The sequence below is a fragment of the Eurytemora carolleeae genome, unplaced genomic scaffold (genome assembly GCF_000591075.1).
Source record: "Eurytemora carolleeae unplaced genomic scaffold, Eaff_2.0 scaffold584, whole genome shotgun sequence".
NCBI classification, from domain to species: domain Eukaryota; kingdom Metazoa; phylum Arthropoda; class Copepoda; order Calanoida; family Temoridae; genus Eurytemora; species Eurytemora carolleeae.
Genome location: NW_019396595.1, coordinates 158,543 through 173,497, shown reverse-complemented (window position 1 = coordinate 173,497; position 14,955 = coordinate 158,543). Strand labels below are relative to the sequence as shown.

The 14,955-nt window shown below is 29.6% G+C and overlaps 1 protein-coding gene and 1 long non-coding RNA gene across 2 annotated transcripts; both read left to right on the top strand.

Annotated features, from left to right (window-relative positions):
- LOC111706054 (uncharacterized) lies at positions 1-13,430 on the top strand. Its single transcript, XM_023478807.1, has 16 exons — positions 1-38; positions 833-887; positions 1,299-1,384; positions 2,146-2,221; positions 3,519-3,637; positions 4,191-4,242; positions 4,977-5,062; positions 7,866-7,935; positions 8,521-8,607; positions 9,493-9,542; positions 9,647-9,686; positions 9,763-9,819; positions 10,748-10,813; positions 12,138-12,273; positions 13,209-13,213; positions 13,425-13,430. Exons 1-16 carry the CDS (start codon positions 16-18, stop codon positions 13,428-13,430), a joined length of 1,014 nt encoding a protein of 337 aa, XP_023334575.1. The 5' UTR covers positions 1-15.
- Positions 13,431-13,475: 45 nt separating this feature from the next.
- LOC111706066 (uncharacterized) lies at positions 13,476-14,955 on the top strand. The gene is made up of 3 exons (XR_002766130.1): positions 13,476-13,668; positions 14,125-14,162; positions 14,808-14,955. It is a non-coding gene; the product is annotated as an uncharacterized LOC111706066 (long non-coding RNA).

Below are 14,955 nucleotides of genomic sequence, written 5' to 3'. Positions count from 1 at the left end.
AAAGGACAAACAACAATGTGGAAAGCCAAGACTGTAGGGTATGTAGTGATTCTAAACTTTAGAAATTTACATCTAAAATTTGATTTACGAATAAGTTTCACAAATTATTTCAAGGAACAAAGACGATCCTCAATTCGTCTCGCTACTGTCATGGGACACCCTGTTGAAAAAGCCGCAAAATTTGAGAATAAAAAATTATGATTTTCAGAGCACCAACAAATAGAAGCTAAAATTGTAAACTTTTAAAAAATCGATCAAATGAAATTTTTAAAATTTTTATCATCCATAAACCTTCCCTAATTGGTCATTTGAGGTCCCACAAAAAAATTGGGCTGGATCGAATCAGCCGTTTGGACGTTTATTGGATACAATGAAAGAAACCAACAAACAAGCAAAGTATGAATTTACTAGGCTTTTCGGGAGCTCCTCTATCTTAACTTTTAATTGTAGCTGGCTGATGGCCTATCTGTGAGCATCTTCACTTTGTACAGTGTAAAACATTTTTTTTAAGTTCGCGGACTTTTAAATATTTTAGTCTTTTACAAAAATCAAAAGCTTTTGGATTTAACTTTTTTTTCATTACCCTCTCCTTGGGCCAGGCTGGGTTCCACACAAAATTTGGGCCGGATCGGTTCAGCCGTTTGGACTTTTATTGGATACAAATAGACAAACAGACAGAAAGATAGATAGACACGCAAAGTATATATATAGATGTATGTATGTATATATATACCATTCCATCAGACTCTAGTAAATTGTGACTTTCATCAATATGTTTGTTGAACTAAAATATTTTCACGAACATTCCTTTTAAAAAATCCTTTATGTTTAGAATGAGGAGGAGTAAGATGTTTATGTTGGCTCTGCTTCCAGTTGCCCTGGGACAGGTAGTAAGTTTAAAGAAGAAATGACGAATTTTGTCTGAAGTTGTGGTTTAACGCCGCTTTCCCTCTTTAAAGAACTGTAAACTAGGAAAAATTAGATTTTTTAAAATGAATTGAATTGACCAAATAAAGTTTTCCTTATCCTGCAAATTAAATAAATAAACCAAACTTCACTTCACTTATCGTTTACATTAAAAAAATTTCTCTTGTTCAACTAAAAAACTCGATATTTTGACAGTCATCCAACTTTTGTTGCCAAATATGTTGAATATAAGAGAATTTTGTCATTCAAATTTTATTGCCAAATTTTGATTTAGAAATATGTAGAGTATTGATTTGCATTCGTCCTCCATGCATGGCAACCCCTCTTATTTTTTTACGCACAGCTTCCCTTTAAATATTGAATGTGTGTAGAAGGTTTCTGAAATCCCAGATGGTCCCAGGGGTGGAGGAGCAGTGTTCTCCTCATGTGGAGGAATCTTCAGCAGTTCCGACGATCTGTAAGTTTTACACATTTTTGTATTACTTAGAGTAATTTTTGTCCAATTTCAAGTTATTTTGTTTAATTTATTTCAAGTACTTTTGTTTTATTTTCAGTATGATTGTCTTATTAAGAGTATTTTTGTCATATTTCGAGTATTTTTATCTTATCTCGAGCATTTTTGTCTTATTCCTAGTTATTTTTAGGATTTCGATCATTTCTTAATTATTTCAAATATTTTGTAAGATTTTGAGTATTTTTGTGTTTTTCCAGTATTTATGTATTATTTAGAGATTTTTTTTCTAGTATTTTTTGTTTAATTTCGAGAATTTGTGTCTTATTTCAAGTGTGATTGTCTTAATTCTAGTACTTATTTATTTTATCGAGTATTTTTGACTTATTCTGAGTTTTCTGCCTTATTCTGAGTATTTTTGTCATATTTCCAGCTTTTGTGTCTTATTTCGAGTTTTTTTGTCTAATTTCAAATTCAGCATTTTTTTATTAATTCAGGTACTTTAGTTTTATTTCCAGCATTTTTGGCTTATTTCGAGCACTTTCGTATTATTTCGAGTTTTTTTGTTGTCTCATTTCAAGTTATTTTTTATTATTTTGAGTATTTCTGTCTTATTTCGAGTATTTTTGTTTTATTTCCAGCATTTTTGTCATATTTCAAGTAATTTTTGTTTTATTACGTGTATTTCTGTCTTTTTTGAGTATTTCTGACTTATTTCAAGAATTTTTGTCATACATTTCTCACTAATATTAATATTTATATTGCAGATGTTATGAAGTTGTAGTTAGTAAACTGACTGTACAGATGGGTCCTGACGGTACTAATGAAGATGTTATGGCAAAGGTAAAACCATTATACAGTCAAATGATTGTCATGTTTTTTCTTCTTTTACTTATAACAGGTCGCTAAAGATTTTTTATTTTGAAATTTAAAAAAGTAATTTAAAAAATTGTAAATGTCGAAAAGCAACAATTATTCCGTATAATATCTACGGAATTAGGGACCATTATTCCGTATAATCTACGGAATTAGGGACCATTATTCCGTATAATCTACGGAATTAGGGACCATTATTCCGTATAATCTACGGAATTAGGTACAATTGTTCCGTATAATCTACGGAATTAGGGACCACATTTCAGGAATTTGGGCTATACCGCTGACCTACCTTCCGCTGGTTCAATTCTTGAATCATTGATTTAAAGGAAAAGAGGATTTTAATCTGTGTTTATATTTAGAACCGGGGGTAGGGTAGTTCACCGACCTCTCTAATTCATTAAATTCGGTCCCAGAGAATACAAGTTTTTTTGGAGGGATATGAACAACAAAAACCTTGAATTTTTTATGACAAAAAAGTACAACAAAAAAATACAGCAAAAAAGCCGGACAAGTTTGTATAGCGTGTGATGTATAATTATGAGGTCTGTAGTTCATCCTTAAAATTTGAATTCCCAGAACTTTATAACTGGTTTTTGTCATAGCAAACCCAGTTTACAGATAAGGAAAGAAAAGACAGAGAATTCACAAAAAGAAGTTTGGCAAGTTTGAATGTTGTTCTTTAAAAGTTTAATTTTCAAATCAGTAGCTAACAAAGGATTTTTTGTTTCCTTCTTGCTTAAATTTTGATGAAAGAAATCTGAAATATCATTTTTTTGTAAAACTAACTAAAATCCAAGGTAAATAAGTCTACTATATTGAACGATGAAAAGTATTATTAAAGGGACTGTAAGCGTACTTTCATGTAACCCTCCACATTTATATCTTTAAATCTTTGATTGGTCGGGGATGATGAAATTATTTGTTTTATCTCTACTAAATGCTTGAAATTGTTGAACAAAACACTGTCCAAGCTTTTTTATATCTACTGCAATTCTCAGAAATAATATTTAGTTGGACATAGAATATTCGGGATCTTCGAGAAACTTATTCAACTGCGTCGTTCCAGTTTTTCGGCAATTTAATCACTATTTTAGAGATAAACACTTGGAGTTTCCTTGTAATTCAGATATTCCTCTCTTTGCATGGAGGGTCCACTTGAAATACGCTTACAGTCCCTTTAAATTCACTGACCTCAGGGGTTCTTGTCCTATCTGAACAGTCTGTGTTGTTTTATTTTTATAAAAGATAATCTATTGTTTAGATCTGTGCGGATGATAAGAAAACCTGTTGTGAAACTCCGGTTCTCAGCTCGGCTTTGTCCGACGACTGGAGTTCAAATGATCTTGAAACATGGACAAAGAAATATTTTGGAAACTGCATGTATGATTTTAAAAATAATAACCAATCTTATAAACCAGTCTTATTTCTTATTCAAAATTTGATTGTTTTTCTTTTTTCAACTTTTTTGCTTTCTTGCTACAGAAAATCCAAAAACAGTAACAGTTGTCTTTGTTTTTTTCTTTTATTGTATAATATTTTCTTATAAAAATTGTAAATTATATACAGGGTTACCCACAAAGGATGAGACTTTAAAGACGACGCTAAACTCTAAAAATTTGACGAATTGAGGCTTGATTTTTGGTTTCTGTATTCAATTGAGTATTTTGATGGTTAACTTTGATGATTAAGCACAGAAATACCCCAGTTTTGGCCTGCAAGAAAACGGACTAAACAAATTCCGTAAACTCGTCTCTGAAGTCTCATCCTCTGTGGGTAAACCTGTATATTATCAGAAATCTGGAATAACAGTTAAAAGTTTAAACCTCTTTGTAAGTTATAATGAAAAGAATAACGAAAACAATAACCATTTCACTATTTTTTAAAAATTATTTACAAAAACACCAACAGATATTATAATTTTTTATTTTTACAGTGACAAAAAGTTCAAGATCAAAAATGGATTAGAACTTACTCTGTCAAAGAAGGTATTTAACTATTATGACAGTTGACAACGAACTTAAAGATTAAAAAAAAATAACAAAATCAATCTAAAACTAAAAAAATTTAAAACGACAGTTAACATAACAATAACAACAATAAAATTCCCGGGAAACATTTTTTTGAAAATGCGCCAATTCGAAATAGAAAAATCCGCCAAAAGCAATTAAATCTTTGCCACAAACTAAAATTTTACAAGCTTTAAACCTTTAATATTTTAAACTTTGACTATATGGTTGGACAAACAGCACTCATAGTTTGAACTACCCTAAGGTCTACGAAATTAGGTTGACAAGATATAGGAATAATAAATTTAAAGATTTTGGCAAAGACTCAATCATTTAAAATTGCCGACTATTAGAGCAATAGTTAAAAGCTAAAATTTGTAATAGGAGATAGGTAAAGGAATTGGGGTTTTGGCGCAAGCTCTGATTTTTTAATCCCTATATCTATTTAACCCTATGTCGTAAACCTTTGATATTTCAAACTATGAATTCTGTCAGAACAAATATTCTAAGTTTGAAATATCAAACATTTAAACCATTTGAAAGATTTGGGGACTAGAAATTTTTTATTTTGTGTCACAAACTCATTTCCTTTAGCTGATAATCATCAAAAAGAATTTTCTAACATGAAAGTTTTATATTTTTTAATTTAAAAAAAAGTTACCATTAATATCTGGTTCTATTCTAAACAATTTGTAATATTTGTAATTGTCCAGGGTGTGGATACTCTAGGAGTGACCTCTCTGTTTATTGATGCTACAACTATAGGAGAGGGGAAGACTAAACCTATTGAAATTGAAAGGTGATCTTTTGTTTTACAAATACAAAGGTATGCACGTCAAACTAGAGTAAATTTCACTTCAGATTGAAATCATATCTGTTTTCAATCATAAAGAATTTTATTTAAGAGTTATTGAGAAAAAAATGTTTTGAATTGCTATTCATATATCCGGATATAACTCGTGCATAAAATTCAAACTAAAGGAGCTTCGAGGTCACAAAGTAGTGTCGCATAAAATCTTTCATAGTTAACTGTGCTGAGCTGAGAACTTAATAGAATGGTGGATATCGAGATTAATGCTTAATCCTCTCTGTTTCTTAATCTCGAGACTAACTTAATCTTGTGTTTGTGCCCTGAAAAGTTAATAAACTTCAACCAATCGCAGTGGCGTATCAGAAGCCGGGAAATTTGAAATTTTGCGCAACATTTAATGAGAGTTCTCCTATTGGATTAAGATTAATAAATAAAGATGGGAGGGACTTTCTAATTTTTAAAACCGGTTTTTGATTACTATATTCAAAAAAGAGTGGATTAAGGAAAAAATTAAAAGTGTCCACATTGGATATTCGGATTAAGTAGTCTGGATTAAAGGTATCCCATTCTAAAATTCCCAGCGCCGGTTCACTAGACGGACTAGTACGAGTAAATAAGGTGTAAGCCGTATGATTATAAAGAATTTGACATCAGACTGAAAAAAATTATTTATTTTATTATTCATGTAAAATAATCAAGTATAATGAGTTTTGAATTTTGATTTAAACATGTTTTTTTTTGACTAAAAAGATATAAATAGCTTCAAAATGAAGTTTATTTTTTAATATTTTTATTTTCAATTTAACTTCTAATGGCCATGGAGATTTTTTTTCAACGCATTTTTGTTGTAGCCATTGTTGCAGAGGAAGAGATAAAGAACTTCTTCTTTAAGCCTTTCCTTTATCATTTTTACTTCACTATACTTCAGTCCATAATTGGCTTCCTCTGTGATTCCATTCCATTAGCAAATGAAAGTTTAAAACTGCAGGGTTCTGGTTAGTTTAAGGTTTAACGTAATTAATGTCAAGAACTTCTTACAATTCTCGGTTTGCCCGCACCAATTTAAAGACTGGGAGAGATAAAAACTTTCAACAGTTTTATGTTGAATAGTCAACTTGTGCAAGGATTGGAAGGAAGAAACTGAGAAGTCGCCTCAAACTCTGCGTCTTGAGATATTTCAAACTATAAGTTTGTCAATGATAAAATCCAAAGTATGAAATACTAAGGTTTACGGCATTAGATTGGAAAAAAATTGTTTGTTGCGAGTAATAAGCTTTGATGACTGTAGACTGTTGACTGTAGACTGTAGACTGTAGATACATTAATTGAAGATACTTAATAAAATTAAAAGCAATTAAAGTTTGAGAGTCAAAAAATAATAAACTTAAGAACTTGTACTTTTCCCAAAATATTTTGTTGAATTTATTGCTTTAAATTAAATAGAACAGTTTTTATGCTAAACTTAAACTGCAGCTAATACAAATTTGCAACTTTTCCTTTAAAAGTTTGATCAAGTAGTTTTTAGTTAGAGCAGAAATTAATAGCGAAAAGTTTTAATTGTTTTTTTTTTTGAAAACTTTCCCCCAATTCATGTCCAACACATTACAACTTGGCATCAGGTTTTGCAACAAACAAAACTGAGGAAAAACAAACAAAAAAAACTATTTTGATTTTCACCTTTTTTATTAAGGAGTAAGAAATAAAAGTCTTATTTAGTTAATCTGCATTCTATCCTGTTTGGCCTGTTTGGTTGGAAAATAAAGAGATTGTAATCAATTGTTTAGATTTAATTCTTAATTCTCCTAAACTTTTTTTTGTTTTAATCCCACTGTTGACCAAATTTATGGCCATTGTCACAGGAGACCACATGTAGTTATGACAAGATGTTTAGGGCCATTGTTACAGGAGACCACATGTAGTTATGACAAGATGTTTAGGAGACCATTGTTACAGGAGACCACAAGTAGTTATTGATAAGATGTTTAGGGCCATTGTTCCAGGAGACCACATGTAGTTATGACAAGATGTTTAGGAGACCATTGTTACAGGAGACCACAAGTAGTTATGACAAGATGTTTAGGGCCATTGTTACAGGAGACCACATGTAGTTATGACAAGATGTTTAGGATCTTACAGGAGACCACATGTAGTTATGACAAGATGTTTAGAACCATTGTTAGAGGAGACCACATGTAGTTATGACAAGATGTTTAGGACCATTGTTACAGGAGACCACATGTAGTTATGAAAAGATGTTTAGGATCTTACAGGAGACCACATGTAGTTATGACAAGATGTTTAGGAACATTGTTCCATGAGACCACATGTAGTTATGACAAGATGTTTAGAACCATTGTTAGAGGAGACCATATTTAGTTATGACAAGGTGTTTAGGGCTATTGTACAGGAGACCACATGTAGTTATGACAAGATGTTTAGGACCATCGTTACAGGAGACCACATGTAGTTATGACAAGATGTTTAGGACCATTGTTACAGGTGACCACGTGTAGTTATGACAAGCCTCCAATGAACGGAAAATTTCGTCTCCTAAAATAGAAAGATAAAAACCTCATATAACGTCACTGATTATAAAAGCGAAAGTGACGTCTTATAAGGTTTTTATCAAACTATCCTAGGAGACGACATTTTCTGTACATTGGAGCGCATCGGCAGTAACAAACCTTACTACAATTCATTGATATTGCATGCTGTACACCTTGATAAGGATGTTTAAAAGTTTGCACGGTACTTCAAATTAACTTTTCAGTGAATAATAATTTATTTATAGATTTGATTGTGGTAAGTATAATATTGGAGGGAAAGCTGACGCTGCAAACTCTACTTCTTCACAATCTCAGGAATATCGTCTTTACAAGATTAATCTTAAAGATACTTTTTATTTGCTATTTCATTGAAACATGTCAAAAGAAAAATTTTAAATAAAACCCCGGAATTTCGGAAACTTATGGCGTGTAATTACATTTGATAAACTTCTTTCGGCAACTTTCAGTTATAAATTCAAATTTTATAAGTCCCTCCGTCGTTAGGCCTAAACTATGTCAGGCTGAAAAGCCTTGATCTAGACGGGATCGTGATGGCGTACCCCATTTAGATCGAGGAGCCCACGGGACCTCCCTAGCTTCTTGAATTGAATTGAATTGAATAGTATACAGGAAAAACATGGACACAGTAGAAGTAATTAAGAAAACATGAATCCTCCGATAGACTCGAAAAGTAAATGGCCTAGACTGGGAGACTAAAAGAAACGGATCTTGTCAAAAAAATATCCTTACATCGAGGATTTCTTTGTCATAAATAAAAATGTAGGCTAATGTAATTTATTTTAGATTTTCCTAAAAAAAAATACACATCTCATAAAAATATTTGATGCCTGGCATTATGTTCCGATTTGAAATGTTAAGTAAAGACCTTTAAACTTATAGTTTTGCCGAACCTCTCCGTATGAATATGAAAGAGTCCAGGTTGTTAATGTAACCGTTGGACCTGATGGTACAGATGACAATGTCAAGGTAAATAAGAACATTTTTAATACTTTTTTATGTTTTAACGCCATGATATTTTACATTATCAAACTTAAATTAGAAAAAGTAATGATCGTTGATAAACTTGTTTGATGCTATTCAAAAACTTTTTAATTGTGGTATGAGTTTAGTTATTTTATTTCAGTTTATTTAATAACTTTTGCAAATGAAGCATTTTTATGAAAAGTTAGATAATTTGAACTTTGGTCGTTTTTCTTTAAAATAATCTTCATTTCTGAAAATGTTTTTTTGTTTCTATTTAATTACCTCAAGACCTGATATTACATTTGTTAATCTCATTTTGTGTGGCTTGTACTGTTGTACAGTTGTTGTAGAATATATCAATACAATGAGGACAACTATCGATTTCAATTTTGATTTCTTTCAAGCAGTGATGGATAAACATGAACATGGAAACAAAATGAATCTGTCAATTATTAGTTTTTCTAATTTGTTTCTTGTAAACTTTAGAAAAGTCGTCTTCATTGAATATATGATATAATTGCCAACGGTGAACTCCTACATAAAATAGACCTATTATCCTCTTTGATAATATAAACCGCTAATGAAATTGTAATTTCTAACTGTTATCTATTTCCAAAAAGTGGATGATTTAAACTTTCTATATTTCACTTAAATTCTAACTACAAAGAAATGCATTCTGTTTGTAATGATATTATATAAATGCTCTTTTTACACCTTTTAAATATTCAATAATTCAATGAAATAAATAGCAAATACGAAAAATCAAGTATACAGTAATTTTTGGTAGCATTTGATAATAATGGTGACAACAATTATACGAATTTAAACTGATAAGTTTAAAAATGGTTTGTCGAAAAATATTATTTTGTTAATTTATTCAATTTTTAGATTGAAATTTGCTCCGACGTGAACACTGTATGCTGCAAGGCCAAGATCAGGTCAGGATAAATTCTTTCTCGAAAAAAAATATTTGAATATTTTTTTCCGCGGATTTTTTAATGTTAATGCTTTATTGAGTTTTTCTAAAACTAATATTTTTTAGTTCTCTTCTGTCCGACGACTGGAAGAAAAACAATATTGAGGTAATATTAAATGTCGTCTTTGAGAGAATTCATTTTGTTTTGTTGTTGAGTACAATCTAAAGAATTGATGTGTTAGGTTTGGAAAGAATCTAATCTAGGAGATTGTAAGAACATGCAGTACAAAGTAAACAAGGTAAACAAAGAGAATGTAATATCCAAGGTTATAATGGAAGGAAAGTTAATTGCAGTTGCGTAAACTCTGTGTACATATTGAAACCAGCTCGACTCTCTGGGCGGAATTTGTAATCAAGAATAGATGCATCAGTGTTAGTCTAGTATCCGAGGAGGTTAAAAGCATTGAATTTTGTTAATTTTGATAATTCACATAATAGTTTCCTATGACGAGAATATTTCATTGATTTTTTATGTGAAAGATGGATACCATGTCAGGCTCGACATCCGTTTTGTGTTTACATTACTGCCCAGAGACAGTACACTGCAGCACACAAGATGCGTACACCTCTTAAATAACTTTCCTTGCATTATAACCTTGGAAATATCTAAACTTTATAAAACCTTCAACGATTTTTTTTATTTTATAATATCTTGCAACGAATAAACCCACCGCTGTGAGTTTTTCAAAGTTCGCAATACAAAGCCTAAACAATTCGATCCAGCTAACTGATATTTTGTGCATAAAATGCATTAAACGTAATCGATTAACACTGAATAAACTTTACGCAGTGTGCGAGTAAACATGCTTATAGTAAAATTACATAAGACATTGGTAAATACTAAATACTTGTACAGATTCGGACCATGTATCTATGCGTGCTTGACATACTTTTTAAGGTCCAATTAAAATTCATTTAAAACAACGAAATGTCATCGACAATAAATACTCAATTCAATGAATCTTTATACATTACTAGGGAAAAACGGGCTCAGGTCATAGAAATATTACAGTTTTTCTAATAAACAGCACCATACTAAATAAACAAATTATTTACAAAGACGATATCAAAATCGACACTCAATTCATATGTTTATGACACCCTCATGAACCTGTAACCTGTAATTAAATATAATTAAATCAAGTACTGTGAATATGTACATTTTAGGCTGTGGACGGTGGTCTTAGATTTACTCTGAGTAAGGATGGAAAAGACGACCTCTCTGTAAACAATGTAAGTTAATCCTCTATTACTACCGTGTCAAACCAATCACATTCAAAAGCTATAAGAATTGGCAAGATATCCAAAACAAAAGTTTTCTCTTCGGGTCAAACTTCTTGAAAAACTGTGATAAAATGTTTATTGGCCTAATTGGCCCCACCGCAAACTAGATAGCAGGGGAAGGTGAACTTTATGCGACATCACTGGTACAACTTTGTTGCATTTTACTATTTATACTTTTATGCACGTTTAACAATTTATACTGTTATACACATTTAATAATTTACATTTTATACACATTTAAAAATTTATACTTTTATACACATTTAACAATTTATACTGTTATACACATTTAACAATTTACACTTTTATACACATTTGACAATTTACACTTTTATACACATTTAAAAATTTATACTGTTATACACATTTAATAATTTACACTTTTATACACATTTAACAATTCATACTGTTATACACATTTAACAATTTACACTTTTATACACATTTAACGTTTTACACTTTTATACACATTTAACAATTTATACTTTTATACACTTTTAAAAATTTATACTGTTATACACATTTTAACAATTTTTACTTTTATACACATTTAACAATTCATACTTTTATACAAATTTATCAATTTATACTTTTATAAACATTAAACAATTAATACTTTTATACACATTCAACAATTATACTTTTATAAACATTTAACAATATATATACTTTTATGCACATTTAACAATTTATACTTTTATGCATGTTTAACAGTTTATACTTTTGTTTACATTTAACAATTTATACCTTTATTCACATTTAACAATTTATACTTATATACACTTTTAATAATTTATACTGTTATACACATTTAACAGTTAATACTTTTATACACATTAAAAAATTCATACTTTAACACAAATTTATCAATTTATACTTTTATAAACATTAAAAAATTAATACTTTTATAAACATTAAACAATTAATACTTTTATAAACATTTAACAATATTTATGCATTATACACATTTCACAATTATATACTTTTATAAACGTTTAACAATTTATACTTTTATACATGTTTAACAGTTTATACTTTAATACACATTTAACAATTTATACTTTTATACATGTTTAACAGTTTATACTTTTATACACATTTAACAATTTATACTTTTATACATGTTTAACAGTTTATACTTTTGTTTACATTTAACAATTTATACTTTTATACACATTTAACAATTTATACTTTTATACACATTTAACAATGTATACTTAAATAAACATTTAACAATTTATACTTTCATTATTTTATACAACCTTTCTTTTAGATAATCATTAACACTGTTGGAGCGTACGGTGATCAATATAAATACGAGTGCGGAGAATTCAAGCTTGAAAGTCAGGGTCAGCCCTGTGTACCTGGAGTAAACTGCAGTCAATCAAAGGTCAGTTTGATTCCATTCTGTTCTATTCTATTCTATTCTATTCTATTCTATTCTATTCTATTCTATTCTATTTTATTCTATTCCGTTCTATTCTATTCTATTCTATTCTATTTTAATCTATACTATTCTGCTCTATTCTGCTCTATTCTATTCTATTCTTTTCTTTTCTTTTCTTTTCTATTCTATTCTATTCTATTCTATTCTATTCTATTCTATTCTATTCTATTCTATTCTATTCTATTCTATTCTATTCTATTCTATTCTATTCTATTCTATTCTATTCTATTCTATTCTATTCTATTCTATTCTATTCTATTCTATTCTATTCTATTCTATTCTATTCTATTCTATTCTATTCTATTCTATTCTATTCTATTCTATTCTATTCTATTCTATTCTATTCTATTCTATTCTATTCTATTCTATTCTATTCTATTCTATTCTATTCTATTCTATTCTATTCTATTCTATTCTATTCTATTCTATTCTATTCTATTCTATTCTATTCTATTCTATTCTATTCTATTCTATTCTATTCTATTCTATTCTATTCTATTCTATTCTATTCTATTCTATTCTATTCTATTCTATTCTATTCTATTCTATTCTATTCTATTCTATTCTATTCTATTCTATTCTATTCTATTCTATTCTATTCTATTCTATTCTATTCTATTCTATTCTATTCTATTCTATTCTATTCTATTCTATTCTATTCTATTCTATTCTATTCTATTCTATTCTATTCTATTCTATTCTATTCTATTCTATTCTATTCTATTCTATTCTATTCTATTCTATTCTANCATGAACATCAGATATGACTTTCATGGGTCGCGATCAAGAGCTAAAGTGATTAGCTTTCAGCCTATACCCCCTTTCATTTTTCCTTTACTGTCCCTTTAATTTAATCGTCTAATATTATTAGAATTAATAATCGTAAAATAATTCTAGTTCCGGTATTTCTAAAATGTTGTCTGCTTTCAATATTGTCGGAGAAAAGAAGAATTTTTTGTTAAGATTTCGAAAATTTGGTTTTATTAAATAACTTGAAATCTGAACTAAATTCTTAATATCTTTGGTAATACAGCGAAAACCGGAAAAGCGTGGAATAGGAAAACGACATTTATTAAAATACTTCATCGTATTTGATGTTGTTGTATACAAAAGAAATAGCTTTACTAGTATCTAAAGGAGAATTTGTGATTATTGTTTCAAGAATTATAAAGATAAAAGTAAGTTGATTGAGCATGGAATGCTGCAAATAACTTCAAAGATCAAAGACGACCTGAACCCCGTCTTTCTACTGTCAAGTTTAATGGGACATCCTTTATAAATGACAAAATTCATTGAACCTTAATTTATGAATGAATTGGTTCAGAGCATCAACAAGAATCGCCTCTAGCACAACAAAGTAAGTAATCCTAAACCTAAACTATTTTTTTTGATTTCAAGAAAATCTATATATAAATTTGGCTTGTCTGTCTGTGTGTTTGTATCCAATAAACGTCAAAACGGCTGAACCGATCGGGCCCAATTTTTTGTGGGACATAACGTGACCACAGGGAAGGTTTATGAATGATAAAATTTTTTTTAAAATGTGTTTTAAAGGTTTTTAATTTTGTAAAAAAATTTAAATTCTTGAAAATCCGCAAAATTTTTTTCTACTTTGTTTTAAAATGTAAACAAAAAGAACATGTTCAAAATTTAAATAGAAGATGAGCGCGAAGCGCCCTAAAAGCCTAGTAAACTAAGTTCTCAGGGCAAGTTTTAGAAATATATTCATAACTGGAAAAGGTAAAATCTATATATAGCGACATTACCCGAAAACACACAATTTCATTGATTAATAATAAAATCATTGTTCTAGGGCTACAACCACTAGACCTCCTTTCAGATCAGGATAAGGTAATTTAATCTATCTTTTGTACAGTACACACCCCACTGCATGATTCGACCCGGTACAAAAGTACCGAATATGATTTCATTCGTGCCGTCCAGTCTGGACTAGAAGGTGTAGGGTCGACCCAACACGTTTTATGCAACAAATGTGGCGTAGCCTGGCAAAATCACTGTGTATAATTACAGTACAGTTAAGTACATTGCAGCACAGTACGTTCTTATCTATTCTATAAACGGCGTTACCGAAAGTATATTTTGATGCCGTTTACGAGCTGTTTACTATCATTTTATGTAAAAATAGTGGGAAAAATTAGAAGACACCATTATCTATGATTATAAATAAACATGAAATTCATTACATTTTAAACAGGAAAAATACCGAAAGTCACCGTTATTTTTAAGCACATCTGTTCATGCTTTTTACCGTTAATTTCTTTCATGAATGATTGTTTTCGTTCATTTCCGTATGATTTCAAAATTAACAATTTTTATCGTTCGTTAAACTTTATATTTCTTATATATATCTTATGGAACGATTGCCTGTCTTAGTCGCATTATGGTACTTCGCTTGAATATGATCAACATTTATCATCCTCAAATAATTCAACATTTTTTTGTATTGATTATCAATAATTTTTATTTTATTTTTAGGAAATACATCCATGTTCGATTTGTTCTACCACGCTGCATAAAATTTGGAAACTTAAATTCGATGAATTGTATTTATATTGTTTGCTATAATATGTAATCTTAATCGTAAAATATCTTTAAATATTCTGAAATAAATATTTTTCCTGCA